The 27628-nt window shown below is 54.4% G+C and overlaps 12 protein-coding genes across 12 annotated transcripts; 6 read left to right on the forward strand and 6 right to left on the reverse strand.

Annotated features, from left to right (window-relative positions):
• Positions 1-1857: 1857 nt before the first annotated feature.
• Positions 1858-2076, reverse strand: CLUP02_13540 (uncharacterized protein; the record flags this gene model as incomplete). The annotated part of the gene is made up of 1 exon (XM_049292478.1): positions 1858-2076. The coding sequence occupies one exon, from the start codon at positions 2074-2076 to the stop codon at positions 1858-1860; it is 219 nt and encodes a 72-aa protein (XP_049149624.1).
• Positions 2077-3845: 1769 nt separating this feature from the next.
• Positions 3846-7236, forward strand: CLUP02_13541 (uncharacterized protein; the record flags this gene model as incomplete). Its single annotated transcript, XM_049292479.1, has 10 exons — positions 3846-4440; positions 4569-4642; positions 4716-4796; positions 4869-5042; positions 5126-5163; positions 5222-5517; positions 5595-5720; positions 5793-6156; positions 6213-6687; positions 6745-7236. The coding sequence occupies 10 exons, from the start codon at positions 3846-3848 to the stop codon at positions 7234-7236; spliced, it is 2715 nt and encodes a 904-aa protein (XP_049149625.1).
• A 517-nt stretch (positions 7237-7753) lies between these two features.
• Positions 7754-8155, forward strand: CLUP02_13542 (uncharacterized protein; the record flags this gene model as incomplete). The annotated part of the gene is made up of 2 exons (XM_049292480.1): positions 7754-7985; positions 8064-8155. 2 exons carry the CDS (start codon positions 7754-7756, stop codon positions 8153-8155), a joined length of 324 nt encoding a protein of 107 aa, XP_049149626.1.
• Positions 8156-8255: 100 nt separating this feature from the next.
• CLUP02_13543 (uncharacterized protein) lies at positions 8256-9612 on the reverse strand (the record flags this gene model as incomplete). The annotated part of the gene is made up of 3 exons (XM_049292481.1): positions 8256-9218; positions 9282-9409; positions 9477-9612. 3 exons carry the CDS (start codon positions 9610-9612, stop codon positions 8256-8258), a joined length of 1227 nt encoding a protein of 408 aa, XP_049149627.1.
• Positions 9613-10125: 513 nt separating this feature from the next.
• On the forward strand, positions 10126-13314 carry CLUP02_13544 (uncharacterized protein; the record flags this gene model as incomplete). Its single annotated transcript, XM_049292482.1, has 3 exons — positions 10126-10288; positions 10512-10800; positions 10857-13314. The coding sequence occupies 3 exons, from the start codon at positions 10126-10128 to the stop codon at positions 13312-13314; spliced, it is 2910 nt and encodes a 969-aa protein (XP_049149628.1).
• Positions 13315-13536: 222 nt separating this feature from the next.
• CLUP02_13545 (uncharacterized protein) lies at positions 13537-14998 on the forward strand (the record flags this gene model as incomplete). Its single annotated transcript, XM_049292483.1, has 9 exons — positions 13537-13594; positions 13763-13806; positions 13890-14147; positions 14218-14319; positions 14387-14454; positions 14568-14627; positions 14682-14752; positions 14828-14915; positions 14956-14998. 9 exons carry the CDS (start codon positions 13537-13539, stop codon positions 14996-14998), a joined length of 792 nt encoding a protein of 263 aa, XP_049149629.1.
• A 349-nt stretch (positions 14999-15347) lies between these two features.
• CLUP02_13546 (WD domain-containing protein) lies at positions 15348-19039 on the reverse strand (the record flags this gene model as incomplete). The annotated part of the gene is made up of 2 exons (XM_049292484.1): positions 15348-18905; positions 19022-19039. 2 exons carry the CDS (start codon positions 19037-19039, stop codon positions 15348-15350), a joined length of 3576 nt encoding a protein of 1191 aa, XP_049149630.1.
• An 835-nt stretch (positions 19040-19874) lies between these two features.
• Positions 19875-20903, reverse strand: CLUP02_13547 (SUR7 protein; the record flags this gene model as incomplete). The annotated part of the gene is made up of 1 exon (XM_049292485.1): positions 19875-20903. One exon carries the CDS (start codon positions 20901-20903, stop codon positions 19875-19877), a length of 1029 nt encoding a protein of 342 aa, XP_049149631.1.
• A 989-nt stretch (positions 20904-21892) lies between these two features.
• CLUP02_13548 (uncharacterized protein) lies at positions 21893-22486 on the forward strand (the record flags this gene model as incomplete). The annotated part of the gene is made up of 2 exons (XM_049292486.1): positions 21893-22145; positions 22224-22486. The coding sequence occupies 2 exons, from the start codon at positions 21893-21895 to the stop codon at positions 22484-22486; spliced, it is 516 nt and encodes a 171-aa protein (XP_049149632.1).
• A 237-nt stretch (positions 22487-22723) lies between these two features.
• Positions 22724-23275, reverse strand: CLUP02_13549 (uncharacterized protein; the record flags this gene model as incomplete). Its single annotated transcript, XM_049292487.1, has 3 exons — positions 22724-22915; positions 22992-23067; positions 23166-23275. The coding sequence occupies 3 exons, from the start codon at positions 23273-23275 to the stop codon at positions 22724-22726; spliced, it is 378 nt and encodes a 125-aa protein (XP_049149633.1).
• A 3470-nt stretch (positions 23276-26745) lies between these two features.
• CLUP02_13550 (uncharacterized protein) lies at positions 26746-27024 on the reverse strand (the record flags this gene model as incomplete). Its single annotated transcript, XM_049292488.1, has 1 exon — positions 26746-27024. The coding sequence occupies one exon, from the start codon at positions 27022-27024 to the stop codon at positions 26746-26748; it is 279 nt and encodes a 92-aa protein (XP_049149634.1).
• A 151-nt stretch (positions 27025-27175) lies between these two features.
• CLUP02_13551 (uncharacterized protein) lies at positions 27176-27565 on the forward strand (the record flags this gene model as incomplete). The annotated part of the gene is made up of 1 exon (XM_049292489.1): positions 27176-27565. One exon carries the CDS (start codon positions 27176-27178, stop codon positions 27563-27565), a length of 390 nt encoding a protein of 129 aa, XP_049149635.1.
• Positions 27566-27628: the final 63 nt, after the last annotated feature.

Here is a 27628-nt window from a genome sequence, read left to right on the forward strand (position 1 = left end):
AAGTCAATTCTCAGAAATCTGCCTTGCCTTACTAAAGCATGTGGATTCGCGACGACGGTTTTCTGAGGGAGCTCGGCGCCGAGGAGCCAAGCGTCGGTACATGCTCGGCTCTCAAGGTCCAACCTCCGAGGGGGGCCATACGGCGTAAGGTAAACCCGGTAAGTTTCAGAATATCTTGCGTGAAGTGCTAGAGCGGTTCACTGGTATTATCCGTACGGAGTAGTTTCTGCGCGGACTATCTTTTCGCACGTGGACCGGGAGTGGATTTGGGAAGGAAAAGAGCCCGCCAGATCTGGGATTGCCCGCCGGTTCCCACGTGATATCGTGATGGTTCTTCGTGGACGACGGCCCAGGGTTCTGATGACGAGGGGTGGGGAACAGGATGGCCATCTGGACAGCCTTATTTGGAGGAAAATGGACAAGAGCTAGAGCCAAGAGGCAGCCGACACGAGTCGTTGTCGGTTTGCCTCGAATAAGCCGGGAATATGTAGCTACGTGCTCTGTGTCTGTGGTTCATTGAGCCCCAATTGATAGACTTCAATTAATCAGCGTTAGATAGATAGAGTAATATCGGTCAACTTGGTCGGCAACGATGACCTCGGGAAAGCTGAACAAATCATCCGAAGAATTTGAGAAAATTGGTGTACTTCGTACAGAGTACCCATAGAGGGCAATCGTGCTCAACCAGGGCCACGTGCTTCGCTGCAGCGAAGCAAGAGCCTTTCTCTGATACCACAGACGCCGCGGTAGCTCAGTCGTGGTTTTGTGCATTCGTACATGACTCTTTGCCACCAGGGTATCACAATGAATTTTAAGCAGTGGGCGATGGATTGCTGTGAAATGCGTGGACGTGTTGAGTTGTCGACCGCCTTTCCATGTTACCCCAGAAACCAGAGGGTGTTGAACATAACAAAATGAAGGACTCCTTTCGTAATGTATACGAAAACCGAAGAAACGGGGCTCTTTCCGGGATGTGTTAAACATAGAATCGAGAAATTGAACGAGATTCCCCCGTCCCGTAAAGGTTGGTCGGAGGAATCCAGTAGGCGAGATTGTCAACTGGGCCTTTCTCGCCCCCAAGCCAATCATCAAATTCGTTCGAAAAGTCGGTCAGGTCTAGACTTTTGAAGTCTGGTTGGCGCCTTGCAGAAGAAAGACGCAGAAAATAGAATGTCATTATTGGGATGCAAAGTGCTCTCCATGAGGAAGACCGCGGCTGCGTTAACGATGGTGGCCGGGGAAGCAATGCCGGTTGATCTACCGCGAGCACCACCACCTGCTGGCATGGAGGGTGATGTAAATCCTCACTCTGTCGAGTAACTCATACCCGAGAGCTTGGGGCTCTGTTGACTCGTTTAGATCTGCGACAGGGTGAGTTGACGAACAGGCGATGAACGGGCTCCGGCGGGAATGACCAAGCCAAGCATTGGCCGTGCTATGCCGCCCTTGAAAAAGTTGAGCAAACTCAGGGTTTTGAAGGGAAAGGAGGAGAGGGATGCTGTTTCAACAATTCGGATGAAGACGAGAGAGTTGGCAGGCCTGGCAGTATGTGTGTGCTGCGCGGCTCAGCCAGCATGGAGCTTGTTTCGTACGCATTGACGGGAGGACGTCAGCAAAGATAAGAGGTGCATGAGGGGTCGTAAGGCAAGGAAGGGTTGAGCGGACGAGACGTTGACAGAATTCCCGTTCTCACTTGAGTCTGGAGAAAGTTTGTGCGTATGAGTCTAAGTGTGAGAGAATGTCTTCGCGATGGTGGTTCAGTTTGACTGAGCCTCAAACCGTGGTGTCGCGATGAAGTTGCCGGCGTGGCTTAGCGGCTTTTCTTGTGTGTCTGCCGAACCTGTCGCCACTGCATTATTATCCGTAATACTGCACAAGGCCGATCGTCATCCTCTCCCTATGCGAGGGTGCGTAGGTAATCATGGCACATATCTCGGGGCGGCGCTCGCGGACGGGTTCCAGTGGGGTTCTGGGATCGGAGGCCGTGGGTCCAGAGATGAGGGCGTGGGCGTGGGCATGGGCGGCATTGAGGAGGGTGGGAGGGATGTAGCGAGTGCGGGAGTGCAACGGTGGCATGGCGGACGGGTCGTGGAGATGACGGTCTTTGAATTGGGTCGAACTGACGTAGCACGTCTTGAAGACTTGGCGGCGCCGGGAATGGGGGCAGCTGGTACGGAGTACAGGTATGGATAGAAGCGAGCCTATCCGGTCCTTCTTGGAAAGGCCTCGTTCCAATCCAAAGAGACGATTATCCACATAGAGATTGAATGTCCATGTTGGTATCCGTATCTGTGAATAGGTAGGTAGGTACGGATACCGGTGAACTGCATTGGCATCTGTAGCGAAAGCCAAAGAGACGCGTACTCTGTCTTCGCTTATTTAGTGCTTTGCAGAGAATTATTGCTTTTTGAAACTCCGTAACGGGGAATCTATAGCGGAAGATGCCGTAAGCTTTGATGGTTGGTTCGGGATACCTACGGCCTACGGGCCAGGAATCGGAGTGAGATGAAAGCAAAGCAAAGCAAAACAAAACAAAACAAAACAACGTGATGGAGGCAGCAAAATAGAAAGCCAAATCAGCCATATGCACGATCGACATGTGTGATGTTATTTTGGTCGCAAAGCTGGCATGAGCCGTCAGCCGCTTTCCCTTCAGCCCTTTGACAACGGAACGCCGGGAAATCAGCACCTACCTTGAGCTTAGGTAAGGTTGAGACTAAAGCAGCTAGGTACTGCCTAAGCAGGAAAGAAGCGCGCCTGGCGTCTGGGACGGTTCGCAGATGAGCCTATCACCCGCCCGAGGAAGTCACGGCGTGGTCCGGCTGGGCAGTCTCGAGGCCGGGAATGATCTAGGACGGTAGGACCAGTGGTGATCAGTCTTGCGTCTTGCGTCAAGGACTACTGTGTAGAAGTAGAACAAGGGGAAGAAGAAAAAAAGGTTGGCAAGAATGTGGCTGTGAGCCAGGCCTCATCTCATATTTTCGATCGGATATCCAACCAACACTGTCTCCATCATGAAGATCACACACTCCGAATCAATGTCAACAATAGTGCGTGCTACTTCTACCCAGAAGTTTTCCGGGTCCATAATTACTACGCACTGCATACTGCCCTGATAGCAGTTGTAAATGAACGGTAAGGCAGCGTGGCCGTTGCTGGCTGTCAATAAAGTCGTGCATGTTCAGGGGAGAACGGGGAAGAAGCAGCGGGGTCGCGTGTTTTTCGAGAGCGGGTTGACTTGCAGGTTTGCAGCAAGCGGCCCACCAGAGCAAAGTATCTCACGGTCCTCGCATGTTAGCACGGCCATGAGCAAGAGGCAGCCACCCGGCCCGTCATCCAATGTTGTGTGCAGTGCATCCTCGGCTGTGCACTAACAGAAGTGGACGGTCCACGATACGGTCGATACCCACTCCAAGGGCCGCTGGGCGCACCATCTCCACGAGCAGGTCCTGTTCCTGGCGCAGCCCGCTGCAACCTGGAGCCCGGGTTCTCTGCACAGCCCTACTGTCCCTGGAAAGAGCCAGCCTCTCTCCTTGGTCGAGGTGGCATTGGATCGGGGGAAAGCCTGGCACCTACTGAGGTGTGGACGGGTATCCGTAGTGTGAGGTAGTGGACGGAGTACTGCGTACCTAAGTACGGTTACGGTTACTAGCAGAAAAGTCTGGAGAGATTGAATTGAGGGCACTGGCTTTCTGGCTGTACTGTGCCGGCGCTAACACAATCCAAAGATACGGGGGCCGACACATTGGATAAATCGATGGAAGAGATGCACCGACCTGGGGTCCTGTAGGTACCTATGAAGATTGAGGCCTCTTGCTGTTATCATATTCCTCCTACCTTACTTTATGAATCCTTCACTTGCTCCCGTCGTCCTTGGTCCTCGGTTTGGACCTTCTTCTTCTTCATCTTCTACTCTTGATCGCCAAACGCCTAAAGGCCAATCGCTGAGCGACTTGGAGAAATACTGTCGACCGTTCGACCGTCAGAAAGCACTAATACGAGAAAAGGAAACAGCCCAGTCCTGCAACCACGCAACAAAGTACAAACTCCGTAATACCAAGGAAATCTTCCCAGGCAAACCACTCAATCCGTGTCTGATCGATCCATTATCGGCCAGACCAGACCGCACCGGCGACCCACCATCTACCCGCCTTACTTGCAGCCTGCGCACGCTGCACGCCTCTCAATTCAAGACAACACCTCACGCTCACCTTTCTCGAGTCTCACCTCACCACCTCATCATCACTGCTGCTGAAGGAGCCAGAGTTGAATCCATCCACCCATTCATTCGACCACCCTCAATCCATCAACCAGCAGTTGATCGCCCAGTCGGACGAATCGAATCCCACACAGACTTCTTGGAAAGCACCCGACCCGGCCCTCCTACGCTAAAGGAAGAACCGTCTTACCTCACCGCGCATCTACGCTACAACGCACGCAGTAATTGGAACAGACACCCGGCATCTGACTTTCGAAAAAGAGCCGCCATAGCAATCTTGGCCCCTCATTCTTCCTAGGTTTGGTGGTAATAACACCACTTATACCAACATCCTCACCCACATCTGCAGACTACTACAACAACAACAATAACCTCCGTCAATCCACGCCTTACAACGTCGCTCTTTTGCCCTATTCACTCATTGTCAAAACTCACTCGAACCATTGACTACGCAGTACGGACACACTCTTGCGCCTTTCCCGAAAAACTTGCCAAGGTTGTCATCGCTTCCCGTCCGCCGTCGTCCACCGCCCACGACCTTCCCTGCTCAGGACCTTCCTCTCTACATACCCCCGTGGTTCCCCCCCTCCCCTTCCCTTCTGGTCCTTTTGGGTCCTTGGTCCTTGGTCCTTGCTCCACTGCTGCTTAGCGTCTCTTGGACTCCACCCCCCCTCCTCCTCCTTCCCAGCAGACCCAGCCAGCCAGCTCACGCTCCAGTGGCTCCTGCACCTGCACCTGCACCTGCACCTTTCTTTCCACCTGGCACACCCCGGTTCACACAACCACTGCCCCCCCCGAAAGCCCCAAGCCCCAAGCCCGTGGTGTTCCGTCCTAGATACCTTACCTCTCACCTCATCTTAATCGGATAGGTACCTAGGCGCTGGGCTTTCTCTTGCTGCGCACAAGGTACCGTTGCCTGCTGCCTTCGCCCCCCCTCCCGCCAGGTCCCTACCGACTCCGTACGTTACTACGTATTCTTGCGCCTGTCAAACCCGGAGACAGCGAAGAAGGAGAAGAAGGGGAAAAAAAGACAAGAGCCCTGTCCGTCTTTGAACAGATCAAACTCCTCATCCCGTTTCAGCTTCGCACCAACAACATCTTCGCATTCTCTCCTTCTCCAACAGCTTTGCCCCTTGCTGTCAACCAAAACCCAAAAACCCAAAAACACCCTTACTACGTACCCGTCAGGTCCTTCAGGGAAATCCAAAACTTAATCCCGTCACTTTCCTCTCCCTTTCTTTTACTTTCCTCCTTTGATCATTCGCGCCTGATTCCCTCTCGAATTTCCCGCCGACGGGGTCCTCCCTCGCTCTCCACTCGCTTTCCACACTACCGTTATCCCTTGACCACACGATTGAGACGAGACCACATTGAGTCTCTTACTCCGGTTCCTCCCAAAAGAAGGACTTTCATTCGACCCGACTGTCCCTCTTACCGCCGCTGACGCCCGCCTTTGTGTGCCATCTTGCACACCATCGCCCAACCCGACACACGACGTCCAGTACCTTCCGGCACGCAAACACGCACCCACCCAGCCTCCCTTCTCATCCGACGCTTTCCCACCACTTTTAAGCATCATCTCATCTCGACTCCTTCCGGGGAGTCGCCAATACCGTCGATCTGGCTACAAGGCTAGACTCCCGCCGTTCTTTGCTCGGCGGTGACCCGAACTTTGCCGGCTTCGACCAAGAACTCGCCGCCCGCCAGTACGCTCAACAGTATCAGCAACAATACCAGCAGCAATACAACCCCCCGCAAACTTCAAACAACCAAGGCTACGCTTTTCGCGAAGGTCTCGCTCCATCCACAATGAACGGATCGCGCCCCAGCAGTGGTGCCAGTGGTCCCCTCGGCTTCGGCTTCATGGGTGCCAAATGGCCCAGAATCTTTTTCCTCATCACCCTCGTCCAGGCTCTGCTTTGCCTGGGCTTTGAGTGGTAAGCCGGCAACCCTCCGTCGCATTAGGACTCGATTGGTGCTAACAGCGACGCAGTTATGTCTTCTGGAAATTCCAGACTGGTTTGACCGACCAGGACCCTCACCAAAATACAGATACTACGGATGCCACCGACTCGCCGAGAAGGACGATCCCGACGTTCCTGACGCTCTTCATCTTTGGATTCTTGTACGAATTGGTTATCGTCTGGGATGCGCTACGGGCAAAGAACACCATTCAGGTTATCGGAGTGTGCATCGCCAATCTCGCTTTACTCGTCTACACTGCCATCCAGGTCGAACAGATTGAGGAGGCTGTGCAACAGCTGAAGGACAACAATGCCCTGAGGGACCCGACCGACGACATGTGGGCCGACGTCAAGCCTTACCTCGTTGCAAGCCCCTGCGTCTTGGCTTTTGGTACCATCACCATGGCCTTGACCGCCTGGAAGCTTTACCAAGTTTTTGCTTGGGACATTCTGAAGACTATAGGAGCCGACTACAGAATGAAGAAGCGTTTCCTCCACTACCAGGTACGTCACCAGAATCACTTACCTTAGTTCCAACATGGCTAACATGACGACATCTAGATTTATATCGCACTCCTGAAGTTCGATTTCTTCTTCTTCCTCGGTTTCACGGTTCAGTTCTTGGTCATTGTTAACGCCCGCACCGACGCCGAATTTGGATTGACCATTGCTGCGATTCCGATTACCATCGCCATTTTGCTTTTGGCTGCATGGTTTACCAGAATCGAGAATAAGGTTGGCATGGCCACTGTTCTCGTCCTCTACTTTGGCGGCTTGAGCTACTTCATCTTCAAGCTCGTCCGTATCTACCAACCACACACAGCCGAGCAGTACATGCCAGTGCGCAAGTCACTCACTGCCTTCACCGTTATCACCATTCTCCTCATTATTTGCACCATTGCCAACTGCGTGGTCTGCATGCGCAACTTCGGAGCCGGCTTGAAGACCCACCTGCGGAAGCCGTCACGCGATCTCGAGAAGAGCCAGGACCTCAACTCGATCAACCTCCAGGATGTCAAGCCGCAAATTGCGAGCAGAATGACAATTGATTAAAGAAGGGGTGGAGCTGGCTTGACCCGACGAGGCAATGCACGATCAAAGAGATACCGCTCGATTGTACAAAGAAATGACTTAACGAAACAACGCCACCTTTCTTATCCCAACAAAAAACCCCTCTACGGGATCGTAGGCGGACGGAACGGTGGACACGCGGGGCCGGGCGCGTGTTGGACTGATTGAGATTCCCCAACATCGGCTGTTACTTTTTTCTTGACTTTTTTCTTGACTTTCTTGTGTGATACACACTGTATGGCGTTGACGATGCTTGATCTCTCCACCTAGCGAGGATGAAGAAGACTGGCCCTACATGGCGGAGTTATGGATCTGTTTCTACGTAAAGAGTCGCACTGGCGGCGAGATCCCGTCTGGGATATCACGATGGTTCCGGGAGCAGCCGGAAAGGCTTTGACTTCCTATACGTATCTACGTCGCCTTGGGGCCCGAGATGCAATAAAATACCTTTCCTTAGTGTTGTAACTTAGCGTTAGCATGAGGTAATTCAAATACCATGATGAAAGCCATTGTTCCACCCAAGAAGGATTGCTCGATCTCCGCTGTCGGTAAGGGCTACATGCTCTGGATGGGGCCTTGCCATGAGATGTTCGCTGCCATTCCAGATGACCCGTTATTCGTCGAGTTGTGCGAACCAAAACCAATACCACCAGAACTGATCACATATTTGACATGCGTTTGCATTTACGCTCGCTCTATCCTACTTGCTCAAAAAAGTAGCCCGAATCGCTGTACCAAACAAGATTGCATCCGAAACCTAACGCCACCCAAAATAAAAGAATGAAGTGACCTGCCCCGCCGTGATTGAGGGAAGCTTTACCCGTCGAAACGTCAACCCACAACGCCTGTCGTCCTGGTACCAGACCTACTCATCTCGCCTAACAAGCAAGTGGCAATGTAGGCCATTGCGTCTTGCACGTCTTCCGCCATGGAAAGACCAGTGCGTTGATGAGATGTTTGTAATGTTCACATCTATCCTCCAACTCGAAGCCCAATTCGTCCTACAACTTAATCTCCCGAGCATCTTTGATGTGGCCCTCATTGGGGCAGTATGGACACTTGAAGCGGGAGCCCTTAGTCAGGCGCCCAAGTGACTCTTTGCAGATGACGTGGCCGCAGGGCAGCATCATTGGCGGGTTCTGCTCTGTTGTTTGCTCTTTGCTGACGGGGCATACGAAAATGGGGTGGTAGATCATGCTGCGAGGTAGCGGCGTTTCGAATGCGAGTTCGCTTTCCGTCGTCCATTCAGTTCGCTTGGCTTTTACGTATGTTGTGTACTTTATGAGCTGGGGCAGGGCGATGGCGCCGGCGGTGGCAGCGACGTAGAGTGGCGATTCAGCGGAGAGGCCAAGAAGAGAACAGAACTCGCGCGTGAAGGATAGGGCAACGTCGTCAAAAGCAGCAGATGTCTCGAAGATGTTGGCGTATGGCGACTGGCCGATGTTGGATGCGTAGACCATGGCGCAAGACAGCTGCTGGATCTCCTTGATATGGCGAGCCTGGAAACGGCCAAAGTGTATTTGTGCATAGGCAAGGGCACCTATCCGGCCGTTGTGCTCGTCATCCGGATGTCCGTTGACTTCGGGACCCTTGAAGAGCCAGACGAACTGAAGCTTGCTGAGTTCGAACTCAAGGTTGGAACCGCGGGCTTCGAGCTCATCGCTATTGAGACGCGCCCAATTTATAGCTGGAACGAGGTTTCGGTTCTTGAGCTCGTTGAGGATCTTGTACATGCTCGCAAACTTGTCCTGCAGCTCCTGAGACTGAAGAGAGTGTATGTCCGCATCGAGAGCTGGATTGTTGGCGGAAAGTGGCGGAGGCCGCTCGTGGGCTTCGCGGAGGAAAGTCGACGCCACGCTGAATTGGCCCTCGCGGAGCATGTGCATCGCTACGGCGCGGTTGATTAAGGAGGGATACGCGGCCATGGCATCGTAATCTGTTGAGAGCGGTCGGAGGGGGAATGACTATAGAAACGGGCGTAAGTCGAGGCTCGTTTTGTAGCGAGAGATAGTTCCTTGGACGCATACCTTATCAAGGGCCTTGCCATACGTCTTCTGGGCTTTTGAGACCTCTTTCAAGTCGTTGTTGATTGCATCAAACCCCGCAGTAACGGGGTTCTGTAGCTTGGCCATCGTCAAGCCTGCCCGGTGCGGATCTGGGGTGCGGTATCACTGTAAGCACACAACCTGTGGCGGCAGCATGGAGCGGGGCAAGTGACATACCATTGGCGACTTGCTCCCTCGCCTGAATGAGGAGTTCGAGAAGCTTGTCGGTATCTTTGACGGCTGAGTTAAGTGTCGCTCTGCGGAAGCGCGAGAGCTCCGCCTGAAGGGCGACCATGGGGTTTTGTTCTGCCATGGTGGTGGCTGGATGCGGGAGGAGAGGAGGGTATATCCGTATGTCGTGATAAGTGAGCGAATGTATGGTATGTTTGCTTGCGTGTAGCTCGAAATTCGGGAGATTATGACGGGAAGATCATGGCTACAGGCTCCCCACAAAAGCTCGGCTTGGTGGTGGGAGGACTGCTCTTACTGTTTGTCGGGAGGGGGTTCACGGCGCAGGTTTGGTGGTCCGATGGTCCTGCTCTGGAGGTTGAAGGGTGAGGTTGAGGTAGGCACAGACCGACTTGGCCGTCACCGATAATGGAAGCTAAGGTTCCTCGGCTGGCGGGTTCACTGATAAAGCGTCAGGCGGGCACCCGCACCTATCTTGCGCCTTGGGGTATCTAGGAACCTCCATTCCAGTACGCTGTGCCTGCTGTAGCCGCTGTCAGTGTAACGGTGTCCCGGTCTTGTAGCACTGGATCGACCTGCCGGCGAAACAGCGGCCCGGGAATTTAAGCGATGGTTTAGCGAGGGGAGGCCTGAAAGCATGGGGAGGCAGGGGGGGTTAGCTCGGCAGATCTGGGTCATTACAGACGTGGGGACGGGGAATGTTAGCGCCTGCTGCTCTATAGGTTTCGTGCTACCCTTCTTCCAGTACTGGTCGTACAGCTCCCGGCCCAATCAACCAACGCCAAACCACGACAGCGACGGTAGGACATTGCGTCACATGCCGACCAGCCCTCCGAACATAAAGAAAGACACAACCTATCGATCGAAGCGGGAGAACATTCGAAGCACCAACGAAGCAACCCGACGAACACGCCCCCCCTTCCAGTCACATGCAGAGCATCCGCTGGATATTTCTTTGATTGCGCAGAAACCCCCTTTAGGCGAGCGATTACGACGACTATGACTTCTTCGTCTTGGAGATAGTCGCAGGCGCCTCCAAAAGTCTCGTCGATGCACCGAGTTTCACCGCCGCACTCCTGCAAATGGAGATGTCATTCCGCTTTCCCTTTCCCGTCAACGACCCGCGAATGCATCGCGAGGAGGAACTGACGCTGGCGAGAGTCGCTTCTCAGCGAGGCGCCAATGGGCCTTCTCCCCTGGGCACGCCCTTGCCACTTGAGGCGCGAAAGGAGGCCTCTACCGAACCCGCGACACCGTCCCCCTTGCCGACGACGAAGAGGAAATGGGTATTCGCCGACCCTGTGGCCTTTAGGTGAGCTCTCCTGTCCCCCGACTTTGAGACAAGCCCGCGTGCTGATAGTCTCCAAGATACCTAGAAAGCGATCCGGCAGTTACGGTCCTCGAGCGACGAGGAATCTTACAGGGATACGAGTTATACTTGGTCGAACAATGGGCATGTTCGCGGAAATCGCCAACGCTAGTTATTGTCACGTACACGGGTGACCCGAAGCATCAGGTCGTTGTTGGGGTGCTGGCCGTCCCTGCGGACGAGAGCGTATGGTCCGACCGCTTGCGATTCTACTTCAAGGCCATCCATCAGTACCATGCCCGGCCGAAGGAAACGCCGTTGGGCGACGTGATGGTCACGAATCTCAGCAGCTTCCCCTCAGCTCTGACAGTTATCCCCGTACCCGAGGGCGATATACGCACCCATCGTCAGGCCTTCATCGTCAACGAGAACCTCAAGCGACTAGGATGCTCTGGCCGATCTGGCATGAATCTTTCAGACCCCACACCTGCAACCCAGGCCAAATTTTACCAGCTTTACAGGACAAGCGAGAAGGTTCCCTTTACCCAGTCGGCAGTGGAGCTCGTCAAATTGTGCCAAGTCTCTCTATTCATGTTTGGGAAACTGGACATGGAATACATTGATGGTTTACTTTGCGACAAGACTGAAGAGTCTATTGGAAATTGGTGGACAGAGATTGGAGCCGAGTGTTACAATGTTGAGCCCACAGACGGTATCTTGGGTCCAACGACAACGGCAGCCCTGCTTGGACTACTGATGGGCGCCAGGAACCGACTGCACTACTATGGCGCACCTGTGTCCAAGGACGTTTTTGACATTGAAAGCACAAAAAGGGGCATTGGGTACTTCCAGAAGGCGTACAAGCTTGAGCGGACGAGACGTCTGGATCGTCCGACAATACTCAAGCTTCATTCTGTTACGGCAAAAGCTGCTGCCGGTGAGGGCTGGGGCGTGCAGAAGGCAGTCAAGTCCACCGTCGCCGAAATCGGCGGGAAAAGGGGCGAGCTCGTCATCGGCATGGTCGGCGGGAAAGACAAGGCCGGCATAGCTGATATCGAGACGGTAGACATTGACAAGTTCATTGCCCTTGCGTACGGCGAGCGCGCAAAATGGCTCTGGTACGGAAAGCCCAGGAGAGCAGTGCCGGAACTACAAGAGAAGCCGACAGACGTGGCGCAGCCACTTTTCGGAAAGGATGAGGTTGCACCGCCGTCTAGCAAACGAACACAATCATTGCCGCTGGAAGAAGAGCTTCAGAGACAAAAGGAAGAATCGCCTGGTGTTTACTCAACCCCGGCGCCTGCCTCAGCTGTTAGTGTGGTTGAAGGATCGGGAGAGAAAGACGCGCTTAGAAAGACAGTCTTTAAATCGGTTGCTGGCAGAGTCAGTGATGCCAAATCTGGTCTCGGGCGCATAAAAGACGTTGTTGGTACCGGCCTGAGAGGTCACGCGAGCCGGCCTAGTAGAGACGACTTTGGTGAGAATGGCTACCACAGCGCTCCCGGCATCTCGGCTTTGGCGCAGTCCTCGGCAACGTTGTCGTCTCCGGTCATGGTTGGTAGGGCCTTCACGTGGAAAAACAAGCCGGAGGAGTACCTGAATGCCTTTAAGAAAGAGGCAGAAGCTGCTCAGGATTTGAGGGAATCATCACAGGAGCTGGAGAAGGTTCCCATGATTGCCAAGCCTACGCGCGAGGGGTCAGACCCAAGCTCGACACATGTCGAGGCGGAGAAATTCTCAACACCTCCTAATGGTCCAGTCAAAGACGAGCCTGATCGGATACAAACATCGGTGGCTGGGTCTGTGGTTGATGAGGCCGATCTCCAAGGTCCTTTTGAAGCAGAACGAACCAGCAACACGGCCGTCAGCTTCCTCCAGCGGCGACATAGTGTCGCCGTCTCCAGACTCAGGTATAAACATCCCTTGAACGAAGCCCGCTGGCCTCGACGGCTGTCATTTGGAGACGCCGAAGAAGCGGTTCTCAGATGGGAGGAGATCACCGAGCTCTATGACGACAAGCACTTCTCTACCGCCGATGCGCTGCAGCAGCAGGCCAGCCTGGCCGAGTTCGCTCGAAGCCTGTACGATTCCATCGCCACCATCAAGCGCGAGGTCAACCCCTGGGTCGAGTCAAAGGTCAAGGCCGTAGACGCCCTCGACGAGCACTACAGCCGCGAGCAAGAGGACTTGCAAGCCCTCTACTACCAGCTCAGCGAAGCCTACCATCGCGTCAAGCAGAGCTCGACGGAGCTCATTGCCGAAGAGCGCGCACACATCACCGAGGCCATTAAGGAGGTCGAGGTCCTCGTGGCACGACTCGAGTATGAAATCAACGGGCTCGTGAGCAAGGTGGACGACGTTGAGGATGGCGTCAGGCTATTTGAGAGACAGGTCGAGGACGTGGAGAAGCGCGCCGAGGAGCTCAAGGCGACGCTCGAGACGGAGAGCTGGGCGCACTGGTTCGTCCGAACGCTGACGGGTATCGGTACGGGGCCGAATATTACGAGGGGCTCGTAAGGTGAACGATTAGATCTTTGGCAAGAGAAAGAAGAAGAAGAAGAGAAAGAAGAAGAAGAAGAGAAAGAAGGAGAAGAGACAGAGATATGGTGGTCTTTGGGCTGCATAGCGTGGTTCGTTTTTCATTTTGGTTCGCATCGGGGAAAATACCCAGCAAGGACTTTTTTTCTGGCATCTTTATATTGCGGGATATCTATCAGATGCTGTATACTTAGGCGCAGGATGACATATAATCGCCGGTTCGAGGTTTACTGTGCTACTAGGGAAATATCAATAATGTGTCTGTCACGTGCCTGTTGTGAGGCTTGGTGTGCTTCCCTCTAGGGGGATTAAAATCGCAGTGAAAGCGACGCGGGTCTCGGCAGGAGAAAATCCAAAGCTAGGATGAATTCTAGAAGGGATGATTGGTATAGCAATTCTAAGGCTACTTCTCTTGCCCACAGACAAGACTTTGGACCGGATGGCCGTCTCCTCCATCTGAACCCCGGTGCAGTAAGATGGCGTCTGCATCACTGCCTTGCTTCCGTGTCAGATAGCCTTTGAGGACGTTGAGCACCAGAGCTCATGCCTGTCAGATGATCGAGCACGATGCCCATCTGATTCCTCAGCTGATGCAAGTGTCAATATACGAGGGTATGCCCAAGAGCGTTGAGACTGAAGGCCATGTGGAAACGGACCTGCGTTCTTTAGCCGCACCTATGAAGCCCGCAATAGTGAGGAAATGGGGGCAGGAGACGGAATCTCCAAGTGCTTTCCTAAAGTTTGGCTACCGAGGACACCTCTCGTGCCTTGTTAGACTCGGCCCTCTTGTCGGCAATCTGTGTGATACTTCTGTGATCTATGGGGTCTTTCCGTCGAGATCTTGTTGCTCTTACGCAATTTTTTGCGCTTTCTGACTTCTAGTTGCCTGGAGCATCCAGACAGTCCCAATCATGGAGGTTCCCTCCTGCCACTTTTCCCGCATCATTTGACTTCATTGATGCTGATATCGTAACGAAACACGAGGTCCGCAGATAGGAGGCGGGCCATGATGGCGTTGTGGATGTCAAGAACACAGATCTCATGCAACTAGGGATTATGGCAACTTACCAAGATAGACTCTAAATATGAAAGAATCTATGACTATAAAAAATTGAAGATGTGAGAGATGCCCCTGAATTGAACCAAGGCCTGGTGAGGGGGTGTGGTTGTGGATATTACGGAGGCCATCCATCATGTCGAAAATGAATACCATCACTCACAGAGCGACAAAGAGAAGAACACGTCGTCCACTTTGTCATTCTCTTCGTCTTCTCTGACAACCCAGAGTTAATGTGCTGCAGCTCGTCATAATACTGTGTGATAATACAACCTGGCGGACATACCAGTTGTGGCTGGAATTGGCATCATGAAACGGCACTACACGATAGTAATCTTCGTCATGCACCCATATATATTTGTACGAGTATTCAGGATCTAGAATGAAGTAGAATAAGACAATAAGGCATGGAAATGGGTGCCCAACCCTTGAAAGGCTTCGTGGTATCTCTGCTCGCTCAGTACGCCACAGCAGCTCTCATTATCACGCGTGCGAAACACCTCAATGACTCACTCCAGAGACCGTTTGCCACGAAATTCAAATAATTACTAACACACAGGTAGTCCCATCAGCCCTCGACTGACGGCTAGCCCCGAGCCTAGGTAGAAGAGCATGTAAGCTGAGTGTGCCCGTATCTTGGATGCTCGGCGAAAGGAGGGGAAGGGAAGCTGTCGTCGTCATCGAATAGACTGAACTGGACTGGGGACGCAGGGTTTGTAGGATAAACCCTTTGCCTACTACCTTACTTAATGATAGCTGTGGCCTCTATTGTCATCCTTGATAATATGAGTCTGCGGTGACGCACTCGAGACTCAATACATAAGTCCCTGCGGTGAACAAAGGCTTCAGCATAGCTTCATTATGTCAGTCCCATCATCTACTTCATCTCTATTTTTTCTAGCCATGTAATGTCCCCTCGCTCAATCCCCTCTTTTTGTTTCCATTTTCAGACCCCTCAAGACCTCCAACCCCAAACCTCCAGCCCAACACCGCCGACAGCAACCTTACCATCCCCAATAATCTCAACGTCGCCGGCGTCCGCGACGCCGCTATACTCGTCCGCCAGCAACGTGACCTCCTCCACCCCCTCGCGCCACCCGAGCCGCCACATCTTGACCCGCTGGTCATTACTGGCCGTCACAAAGTCCACATGGCCTCCTCGTTCCCCGAGGACCATGAGACCGTTGATGGCCGCCGCGTGCGCTTTCCTAACCCCGGCTCTCGTCGCGGGCTCGAAACCGCCGTCATTCTCGTCATCAGCGTCGCTGCTGCTTCGCGAAACGAGCGTGACGATGCCCAACGCGTTGTCGTCGCCGCCGGTGAGGACTACGACCCTGTCATCGGACGTGTAATGGACATCGAGGGCCTTGATGCTACTCTGGTGAATCCGCTCCGTGTGCCGCAGGATGTACTCGGACCCCTGAGACCGCCAGACAGCAAGACACCCGTCCGTCGCGGCCGTAATGACATCAAACACGCCGTCCCGGACCCGGAGGTGCCGCGCTTGCGTCAGGCAGGCACCGGTGTACTGGCCCTTGAAGAGTAACTCGAAGCCTTGGCCGGGCGTATACCGGTACGTCTTGACAAACGAGTTGGAAAAGGCCATGGTGACGGCGACGCTGCCTTTCTCTTCCTTGTCCAGCGCCACGACGTCGAAGCTTGTGATCCGAAGGTCCCCGTCCTCGCTCTTATCCGCAAACACGGCCTCGCGCATCAACCCCAACCCCCTATCGCCGAGATCGCACGCACGCCAGGCCATGAACTCCTCGTTTCCGCTGCAGCTGAAGAGCAGGTCCTCGCCGAGCCACTTGAGGGACTGTAACCCTGCGGTATGAACCTTGACGACCTTGACGCAGCGCAGCTCCCGTCTTTCATCAGGCGAAGCACCGCCGGCCGTGGTGTACTCCCAGATGCGAATCGAAGTGTCCTCGGAGCCGGTGGCGATGTAGCGACGAGGTCCAGAGTTGCTAGAGTGCCCCGAGTACGCGATGGCGCGGACCTCGCGGCCGTGGGACCCGCGCTTGAGGGTGCGGTGGTGGGTTGAGGCGACGGAGGGGCTGTGCTGGGTGTAGACTCCCAGGGTGGCGGCTTTGTTGAAGACGAAGCGCATGCCGTGGTCTCGGTCTCCGTCCCTGTTGCTGTTTTGGTGGCCTTGCCGGGTGTAGGCAAAGGCGCGGTGCGCGCCGCCGCAATCGACGCGGAGAATCTCCTCGTGCCGCGTCTCGTTCCACACGATGAAGTTCTTACTGCGGAAACCGCAGAGGATCAGGTCGCCGCTGTCAGACAGCCATGCGTCTTCGAGGTTCGGCACCGCTGCGGGCGCGGTCTCGTGGCGCAGGTGGATGCCGGAGGCGGAGGTCTCGTAGACGCGATAGTTTCCGTCGCGGCTCGTCGTGATGATGTGAGATGCCGCCGCCGCTGCAGAGGTAGCAGATGAGGTGGGGAAGACGTTGATGGATGTGATTGCGTCGCCGGAGCGGCGATCCGGTGCCGGGAATGGGATGAGCTGCTGCTCACCCTCCGCGCGGCGAAACACGGACACGTAGCCGTGGCGCGAGCCGAGGACGAGGAGGTCGTTGACCTGGCAGGCGGCCGTAACGACGAACCTGCTGTCGAGCTCGGGGACGGGCACCATGGAAGTTACGGTCGAGGCGTCGAGGTCGAGCGTGAGGATCTGCATGGCGTCCCCGCTGCCCAGCATGGTGACGAGGAACTCGAGCTTCTTGTCCGATGCCCCCGCATCCTCTGCCGAAGATTTCCGCAGGGGGAATATATCTGCTACTTTACCGGGCACCGTACCGACTTGCTGGATAGTCGAGTCGCGGTAGAGCAGAATCTTCTTGTTGGCCGTGCCTATCAGCGCCAGGCCCGGGGCCGGGCTCTTCAAGCTCGTGCAGGCGTTTAGGGCGCGCATCGTCTCCCCACCGGTCCCGATCTGTGTCCACGTGAGTTCCGGTCCAAAGGAGCCGACGAGGAGACGGCCGGTGGTGCTCGTCGCGACGATGGTGTCCTCGTGGACGAACGCGAAACGTTGAAAGGCCTCTTTTGTTTCCAAGGGGATCGCGTGGTCGGGGTTTCGCGGGGCCAGCTTGCTGACCACGTCCCGCATCACCAAAGTCTGCAGCTCGCTCGGCAGTTCTCGCAGCTTAGATGCCGTTGTGTTGCTGCTGCTTCTGCCGCTGTCGCTGCCGCCACCAACGCAGGTACGTTCCGAGAAGAGATTAATCTTACTGTCCGCGCCGCCCGTGGCGACTAGAACCTGCCCGTTAGCCTTCTCCGTGATGGCGGTAGCCCAGATGTGTTTCCCGTCGTGGCGGGCATACGTCTCCTTATACGTGATGCTCGCAGCCACGACGGGCGCCTCGCCACCTTTGACCGCGGCGGCCGACTTTGCTCTCCGCCGCCAGGCCTCGAGGTCGACGTCCAGAGACCAGGCTTGCAGCGTAGAGTCCTCGCCAAAAGAGTACACCGTCGCGGGACGACCCTCCGCCAGCTCGTCGAGGCCTCCCAGAGGGAACCTGACGTGCCAGATGCGCGAGATGTGGCCCATGACCATGGCCAGTGGCGCGCTGGAGGCAACTTGTGTTGTTGTGAGATCTGTGGCAGCGGCAGCAGTAGCAGGGGCGGCAGACGAAGAACCTCCGAAGCCAGTCTCCCTAGCCTCGCCAAAGGCGTCATACTGCAAACGCGGCGAGCCCGGTCTCTCAGTGATATCCCAGATGCGAATCGTCCGGTCATCACTGCAACTCGCGAGCAGCCTCGCCGTGCACCCTCCGCCGAGGTCGATCTCACGCGAGATATCGACGCCAAAGATGGAGCCCTCGTGGCCCGTGAAGACGAAGAGGACCTCGCACCAAGACTTGCTCCCGTCCTCTTCAGCGGCAGTTGCGGCTCCATCGCTGGAGAAGTGGCACTTCCAGACAATAATCTCGCCAAAGACCGTGCCGCCGGCCACGAGTACAGAGGTCTTTGACAGCCACGTCAGGTTCGCCGAGTACAGGATCGGCCGGGACGGCGACACGATGCGACCAAACGAGACCGTTTTCCCATCACTCCCCACAGAGAATTCGAGGACTTCGTTGTGCGCCGTGATGAGCACGCCGCGGTCCGGGTCCTCAGGGCAAATGACGCCGTCGTAGATCCAGTCCGGCGCCTTGGCCTCGATAATCTGTACCGGTGTCGTCGCCACCACGGCCTCACCCTCACCACCGCCACCGAGGATGAGCTCTTCGATGACGGCAGCAGAAACGACGGTGACGGCTTGGTTCCCCCAGAGCAGCACATGCCGCCGCTCACCATGCCCTGCAGCGGCAGCAGCAACATGAATACCGTGAATGGGCTGGGCGTGGAAAATCCCCAACTGGCACCGCAGCCGGCCCTCGCCATCGTACACCTTCAGCTCCGTGTCCTCGCCGGCGAGCAGGTACGTCTCGCCATCCCTGGCGTTGAAGAAGCTGAGGCCGGTGACGGGGGTGAAGTAGTGATCCCTCTGCAGGGGTCCGGCTACGAATTGCTGTTTCCCATTTCGTTAGCTCAAGTTACATATTTCTCACTCCCCATCCTTCTGTATGAGAAAGAGGCAATACGTGAATGCTATTTTAAGAGGCTAGGAGGGCATGGATTACTAACTGCATGGCGACGGTTCATGAGGAGAAAGAGCGGGCAGCCGTTCGAAGACTGGCCTGCCCAAGTCGGGTAATATCTGACTCTCTGTGCGTCTTCACTTGGCTAAGGAGAAAAAAAGTCTCACTAGAGGGGTTGTCCTAGCGTCTAGAAAAAGCGAGAGGTTTGAATCCTGATGCAGTGCGTTTCTTGTGAATGGTGGTTGCCTAAGGTCTCAGGAGCATGATGCCAGTCTTTTGCGGCTGAGCTTAGCTGAGCTGGTTGCATTAAAGGTCCTTCCTCCGGTCAGCACTTGATGGTGGTTAGGATGTAATGTGGTGGATCGAGTCATCGTCCACCCCTCTGCTGATTTTGGTGGAGTTTTTTCACTTTGGTGGTTTTTTTCTATGAGAAATTTCGAGGTGTTCCTTTAACAGTGTCAATGCACCCCAAGTTGCACGTTGTTTGGGATTTGCCCACCATCTCAGATGCAAGTCACGATTCAATCGTAGAATATGCTCTCTCATATGAAACCTACACATTTCACTTTGCCAGGGACAGAAAATTTTGTAAAACTCTAGTCTGTTTTTTTGTAATTGCTCTTTAAGCATGTTGGAATTCTATAAACAATAAAGCCTGGATGGGGGTATCTCCAATCCCGAGCAGTCCACTAAAGCAATCAACTGTCGTCATCCCCCCTGACGATCATCTTCGTCCCAGAGCTACTAAACATTCATATCCACCTCCGTGCGTGTCCGTCGTTCTCATGATAGTGAGCCGTTACCCAACGCCAACAATGCTGAAAATCAAAAGTGCCGCCAAATCAAACGGCTTCCCTCGTACAAAAGATTACCACACCGCGAACTCTCAAATGCTAAACTTAAGAGCGGTGGGAGTAAGGCTCGTAAGCAGTGTCACCACGGGCACCGCTGGCGTAGCGGGGAGCACCGTACTGGGTAGCCTGCTGCTGCTTGTAGTAGCCGTTCTCCTCGTGAATGGGCTGGTAGCTGCTGGACTGGGGAAGAAGCTTCTCGCCATCGCTGTTGCGCTTGCGGTCCTTGCGGGTGTGGCTGGGAGCGCAGCAGCAGATGGTGAACATCCAGAAGAAGCCGGCGCCAAGAGCGAGAGCGGCAGAGATCCAGATGAGGGCGAGGAAGCTGTTGTTGAAGCCGGCAGAGACACCGTAGTACTTGGCAGTACCCTCAACAGCGCCAACGACAATGACAGACATGGCGGTGGAGAGAGCGGCGGAAGCGCAAACGGCGACGGAAGCGAGAGATGCGACGAGGAAGGTAATGCAGGACATGACACGAGTGCAGTTGGCGAAGATGCCGAAGACGATCTCGAGACCCAGGGCGATGAAGGCGATGATGTAGGCAACCTGAGTCCACTTGGTAGCGGTCTTGAAGGCGGAGAGGGCAGTGGTAACCTCATCAGGAAGCTCGATCTTGCGGCCGGCAGCAGTGCCAATGGTCTCGAGGGTGGAGGTGTTCAGGTAAGATGAAGCCCAGTCGAACTTGGCCTTGGTGCAGGTCTTGTCGCCGTTGGTGTCGGTGGTGCAGTAACCCCAGAGAGCGATGTCGTAGAGGTTGTCGAGGCCAAGGTCGGCAGCGGTGATGTTACTGGTCTGAGTGGTGGAGGAGTCGGTGGCAGCCTTGGTGATGGCGTTGTCACCATCGCCGGTGAGAAGAGCGCGGTCGTGGTACTTTCCAAAGTTGACTGCCTTGACGTCCCTTGAGACTATACTTGATACGGAAGCAGGGTTGATCTCGAGATCGGTGAGGTTGACGCGGAACATGTAAAGGTCCTTGTTGGAAACACCGCCGAGAGCAGCAACCAGCAGGAAGATCATGGAACCAACGCTGAGGATGAATGGCAGAGCCACGCAGATAACACGGCCGACACCCATTTTTGCTGTGTTGTTGAAGATTGTTGTATAAGAGGTTAAAGTTGTAGTTGTTTGCAGATAGGCCGACTTCGGTAAGTGGGTCGTCGGCTTGTCGTCAACGAGTGTAACTAGGAAAGCAACGATCGTTGGTAGGTGAGTGGTGTGTGTGTATGTAAAGAGGGAGAGAGGAAGAAAAGGGAAGATGGGAAGCCCTTTTTGAGAGTAGTGTGTATGCGAGAGAGAGAGGCAAACGGATGTGAGTGTGATGAGTGTTAGAAGTAGGAGGCTGACACAGACGGACGAGCGTTGATGTTTATTAAACCGTAGGAAGAGGGAGCAGGAGCGCAGGTGCAGGCTTGGAAGTGCCGTTACGTATTTTTGCGTAAGGCACAGTACGGCAAGGAAGGCGCAGGGCGGGCAGGTTGGGGCACTTGCACTTTGCTTTGCTTTGCTTTGCTTGGGGGTGTGGGCAGGCCGCAGTGGGTGGGCGGTGGGCAGTGGGCACCGTGGGAAGCGGAACATGGACAGGGACGCGGACGTGGCGCAGTACCGCGAAGTCGCGAACAGTGAACACGGCACCAGCTTTTTTTGGTGGAGATGGGACGGCTACCACCACTGTGCTCCGTACAATAGGGCAGTATGTGATTAGGTAAGGCAGCTATTCACTTTTCTTCAAGCCTCCGCAGTAGGTATTGGCACACACAGCAGCAGTAAGGCAAAGATTGCGTTGCTGACGGGCTGCACAGTAGCGGGCCACGACTCAGCCCCCGGCTTTACTAGGAACACCCATGACCCTGGAGAATCCCTCGACCGAGCAACGGCGTCGACAGGACAGCCAGACCCCAGGCTGCCAAATAGCAGACGGGAGCCGAACCGTAAACCAACGAGCTGCTATGCTGTGCTGTGCTAAGTACTCTGTGGCTCTCCTCTCCTCCACTCTTTTCTCCGAGCCTCTTTCTTGACGTGTGGTGGTCCTGGTGGTGGTGTTTTTTTCGTCCTCTTCCTCCCACATGCCGTGCAAAAACACTGTATCGAACGCGACTCTCGAATCATCACCCATGTCCGCACATGTCCGCAAGGCATTCACGCATTCAAACGTGCCGTCTTGGCCTTTGACGATGGAAATGACCGATGCAGCACCTTCCAAACACTGCTATGTGTCCGCTCCAGAAGCTCTGCTACTACTCTATTCTTTCTGTCAGGACACAGACATTGAAGCCAGCCGGGGAACAAGATGGGGAAGGCCTGGAATTAGGAATAAAGGTACGGATAGATGCTGACAGCCTGACAGGGATGTCCATCCGTAGGGCAGCGTGAGCAGGTACCATGGTGACGCCACAGGCGAGTACCTCTCTGGCTATGCTGCCTGCGCACGGGTACCTTCTGACACTGGCGTCAAACCTTGCTCACCTTCACCTGTCGAGCCCGGGATTGTGTTCCCTCGAGATCCTGCTGCCTCAGCTTCACCAGATTGCTTCAACAGATTCACCTTCAAGATGATCAATGACTTCTCCAAGAGATATGCAGACTTGAGATGTTTCGAACCATATGCATGCCAATCGTCATCATTGAAAGGACGGGATGCGATGCCGGCCAGTCTATGAGTTGGGCTTGGGACGACTTCCATTCGGACTAGGAAGTAACAAGTCCAATCTCACCGTTTAGCAAAAGCCGCCGCAGATTGATTGAACGTAGAGCCGGGCCAAGAGCCAGGCCAAGAACCCATGGAGCTGAGCTTAGAATATGCTATTGTAGAGATACCTACCTAGGCCGAAAGAAGATATACCTCAAAGACTCAAGTGAGGACGGCGTGGTAAACCCGATATGTGTGTGACTGATTGTTATTCCCGAACAGCGAAAGGTCTTCGGGAAGTTGGAACGTTTCCACTTTGTGTGCTTGCTTCTCTCATCCCGTCGTACGCGTCCATGGCCTCGTACCTCTCATTCGTCCTTGGCTTTTTGTGGCCGGTCGGACTCGTGGAAGGTCGGGAAAAGATGAGATGGAACGGCGCACCAAGCATCATCATCGCACACTGTGATCACTGTATACTGTCGTGTACAGAGCTTCACACAGAGTTTGGAGAAACATGAACCCCCGGCCAGGCCAACCTCCCAAATCCCATGGAGAAACATGAGAATGAGTGGTCCCTGTCTGAGATCACCATCCTTGGGGAACAGCCGATCGCTGGTGTGTTGCTTGAGGGATAGGTAAACTAGAGGCGACTAGAGCAAGAAACAAAACAGGTCCAACAGGTTCAATGTGCTCATCAGAGTCGCATCTACATCAACGATTTGCCTTGATCGGCAGCCCGTCTCGTTGTCTGACACGTCCCAAGCTTGCTAGTTTGGGCTCCATCCGTCCACGCAATTAAAGTGGTCCAGGGGTTCGTCATCCTGCGGAGGCTCAGCTCTGTTTTCTTTTGCTCTTCCTTCTCACAAGTTCACAAGTGCGGGAGAGAGAGAATTACGGCAGCACAAAAGTGGCCTAGTGTAGTTTTGTAACACTTTGCACTGCAGCACTGGGCACCGGATTATTCAATGTCCACGTTCCGAATTCTTCTTATTGCCATACCTAGGTCTACTCTGTACCTTACTGCGCATTTACGAATACCGCCAGCCCAGCATCATGGGCATTTCGACGGTCCCCTGTACGGATATTCGTAGTCAGCTCAGCCCCACGGGACGTGCTTGGTAACAACCGGCTATCGAGTTCGAGCTAGGCTGGCTGGCTGGGCTGGGTGAGGTGGTATTAATGATGGTGGCTGGTCATCTTTTCGGGCTTCGCCAGATCGCCCACTTAGAAGTTGAGACCCGCTTCCCATTCCCCCCAATTCCCACTAGCACCAGCCGATGAGGCGGAATGGAACCCTCTTTTTCTGTGTGTGTCTCTCCCAGCTAATTTTAGAAACATCCTCCCGTCTCTTTTCTTCTTCCCTCCCACAATTCGTCCAACACCGCCCAACTGCCAACCAAACGGGCCACCAACGCCCGGGTCCAACAACCACATTCCGGTCGTCGGCGCCGAATCACGCATCGCGGGGCTCAGTTCCAATACGGGGCCCTCCCGAGGGCCTTGTGGCTCCATGCTCTCTCAATTTTTTAAGGTTGCCGAGCTTTTCCTCGAACAGCCTAACAAAGCGACCTTGAATCCATCGTCATTGGCTGGTCACGACCTCTCGACCCGTGACGAAGCCATCACCGCCACCATTGTCCAGCGCAAACTCCAGGAACAGGGCCCGAACCCATAGATTAGCTCCCGTGCCGTCCTCGCCTACCTCGGCGAGAAAGCAAAGAAACATGAATCCACTCGACCACCTTATCAATATACACTATCAACCTCTGATGCATGCTGCGCGGCGGTGACATCTAGCCTGCATCCTAAAGAGGGGCCGTTGATGGCTCTTGACCAAAACCCAATTCCCTGGCCCCGCCAGCGATGTCGAGTCTCTTTACCAGTTGTGGGCTCGCAGCACCTCTCAGCCTTTTGCTGATTTGACAGCTCCCGCAAAGTACGCAGTACGTACGACTCGGCCGCGAACACCATCGTGGCTCGGCTACACCAAGCTCTACCTTTGCATCTCGGCGTGGAGCTTGTGCTCGCTAGAGGCTAGAGCTCGAATTTTGGCTCATGGGGCTTGTGGAGAGACGAACTCTGGCCGCTGCAGCTTTGCGTTGGTTCGTCGCATTATCTGAATCTCGTCATCGTTGTTACTGCACTGCTGCACTTGGCAAAGAGATATGCCCAACAGACCCATTCCTGCCCCATGTCGTGTAAGTTGTTCTTTTCTGCCATGCTTCTCTGGTGTTTTGTTTGCTTCCTTATTTGGCAGTACTTGGACTATTAGTCGCATCTCAGGCCTTGGCTGCAACGCTACCCGTCGAGGAGCTAATACCCAGATGCCCATTGCCATGCTGCACCGCGTACGGAGTACATCCCGGGAAACAGAAGTGCGATCAAACCTCGAATTTTTCTCCGTCCCCCACTCACCTCACGCCGCGACTGCAAGAGCCTCGAACGACGTTTTCGAAAAAGTTCAACTCGAGTCGAGATCCGTTTCAGCGGCGAGAGCGAGATTTCGAGAGACCCTGAATCCCAGGCGGGGACAAGTCCGGCAGGGGAGGGGCCTGCAATAGCGGTCCCCCAGATATAGGACCACCAACCACGCAACCTTCTTTTGGCCGACTTCCGAGTCCATCCTGATAAATAAGACAGCCACCGAGAATCAGAGCTGGTTTGACGGTTCGGGGGTCCATGTCCGGCGGGGCCAGATACCAATGCCCCTCCCTCCCGAAGGCGGCGATGCCGGCTTGACGCGCGGTGCACGGCGGCGGCATTACAAGACATCTCACCATCCGCATGAACTCGCTCTCGCGCGGCCGGCTTGGTGGCGTATTCATACCTCGGAATGCCGACTTGGACGAACCCTACCGACTGACCGAGTTTTGCGCGCGGTTATGCCCACCTGCGGTTCGGTGAGGACTCGTGTGTCTCTCTGCGTCTTCGGAGGGTCAAGAAGTCACCTGGTATTTCGATTTATCCCGTCTGGCTGCATGTGTGCGCTCTGGAAACGATAATCCCGATTTCGTGAATCACACTCCGTTCCTCAAACTTCTATGAGACCTACGGCGCCAACCTGCAGCTGCATAACCTATCATGGGCCACACACACAACGCGGCTTGCCGTCTCAGCTGCCTTTCCCAGATTCCTGTTTGCTGGATTTTCTGGCAACGTGGGAGCCAGAAAACCGCTTCCCCCCGCCATTTTTTGAGGCCCTTCTCAACCACCTTGGTCGCACGGCAGCCAGGTGCAGCACGTGCTCGCATGGACGCGGGGACAACGCACCGAAGGAATGTATCACACCTATTTTCTGGAATGGAATGTCAGCGTCGGGATCCTCATTTCATCCAACCTTTTCTCGATTCGCTCGTCCTTGTCCTTTTGGGCCGTTGGTTGTGTGGGGAGGAGGATGATCAGTCAGTGTCTATTACACCGCTGCACTGGAGCCGGAAGATCGCAGGTTTGAGAGACAGTCATTACTTTCCTGGATTCGAGAACGACTGCAAGTGGTGATGCGACTCATCAAACAGACATGCACGCGGGCGTGTGGATGAATGTGAACCATCAACGAATCCTCGGCTCATGATCAAGCGCAGAAACGATGTTTGAAAGCACTCGAACCGTTGAAAGGTAAAAACGGTACCATGCGGAGCACAAAGTATTGACAATGTGACCCGAAAGGCTACCTAGGTAATGATCGCACGATGGTCACTTCTCAACATCCTCCCGTGTCTTCCACCCCCTTCACACGTATCTTCCCCTTCGGCTTTCCTCCCCTCTCCTCCCCTCCCCTCTCGTCTCATCTCATCTTTGTCTTGTTCCTTCCTCCCTCCCCTCTCCGCCGGACTGCCACACCCAAACTCGAACGCGCATACGTATTGCTGGGAAGTACCTAGCATTTGCTCCAAAGACGATAATGCAACACCAGAAGTTGAACACGCGTCGGATACAAGCAGCGCAAGAGAAGCGGGTAGTTTTACACGGAGTAATTGGTAGCAGAAAAGGCCTGCTAAGATACGTTGACACGTTGGACAGGAACCACTCAAGTGTCGTCACTGGGGAAAGGCGGTCGAAATCTGACCGAGCGGGAGCGGGATGGTGGAGGAGAGGGGAGGGGGAGAATGGGTGGCAAGAAACAAGAGGTAAGTATCCGTAGCTTCTCCTCATTCCTCCAGTCCAGTAGGAGAGAATACAAGCCGTTGTTGGTGCCATGATGATGGTGGTGGTGGTGGTGGTGCGGCGGAGGAGGTCCAGGCCCCCGGGCTATCTGCTGGCGGAGAACTTATTCCTCCTTGGGTGATGGTCTCATTGGCACCAAACCTTGTCCCTTTTTCTCCTCTTGCGAGCAGGACGAGCTGCAGCAGTCACCGCTGCGCTTGCATGTTGAAATGGGTCATGGATAGATGGTGATCCAATTCTGGGGCCTGACCACTCGGCTTGTCTTGCGCTGAGCCTCAACGCACTGTGGTCTGACTGGCTGCCAAGCTTGGAATGGGGAAGAACGAGCAGCAATAAAGAGAGAGCAATGAGGGGTTCTACTCTGTACAAGGTAGGCATACCTAGGTGCCGATAGAGTGACTGCATCGTGCACAAAGTCAATGTGTGTAAATGTGGTGCGATTTCTCCTCTTCATTCTGTGCAGTGTAGGATGAAACTTGGCTCCAGTCTTGGGAATACCCCTTCTGCGTGAACGTGTGCTTACTGACCTGTCTGCCAACTTGAATGTATTCTTGCCATGTACCTAATGAAGTGTCGTGCCGGGACTCTCTCTTTTCTTCGTCTCAACCTTTTCTCTGCAACATCGACACAGGGGTTGGAGCTCGAAAAAAGGATCAATTACCCAAGCGCTTTTACACTTTGTGTGTGGCTACGGATACTTTCATCCCAGCATAAATCGTCTGGCTCATCTGGCTGGGCCATGTTGGATTGTTCAACTCAATTCCGCCTGCAGAAGGCAAACCAAGGTCCGGTTTCCATCTCTCGTGAGGGTCAATCAAGGTTATCAGAGATAAGCACCCAACAGACCACACCTATTGCCCAATATGTCCCACACATTTGTCCTCCTCCCTTGTCTACCCTAGATCAATTCCATTGCCCAAAAGCAGGGCAGCATGAGGGAAGCTGAACAAGCGTGACAAGGCAGAGCAAGGTAACAGATATATTTACGAGCTGTGCAGCACAGAGTGTC

Source organism: Colletotrichum lupini, chromosome 7, assembly GCF_023278565.1.
Source record: "Colletotrichum lupini chromosome 7, complete sequence".
Taxonomy (NCBI): domain Eukaryota; kingdom Fungi; phylum Ascomycota; class Sordariomycetes; order Glomerellales; family Glomerellaceae; genus Colletotrichum; species Colletotrichum lupini.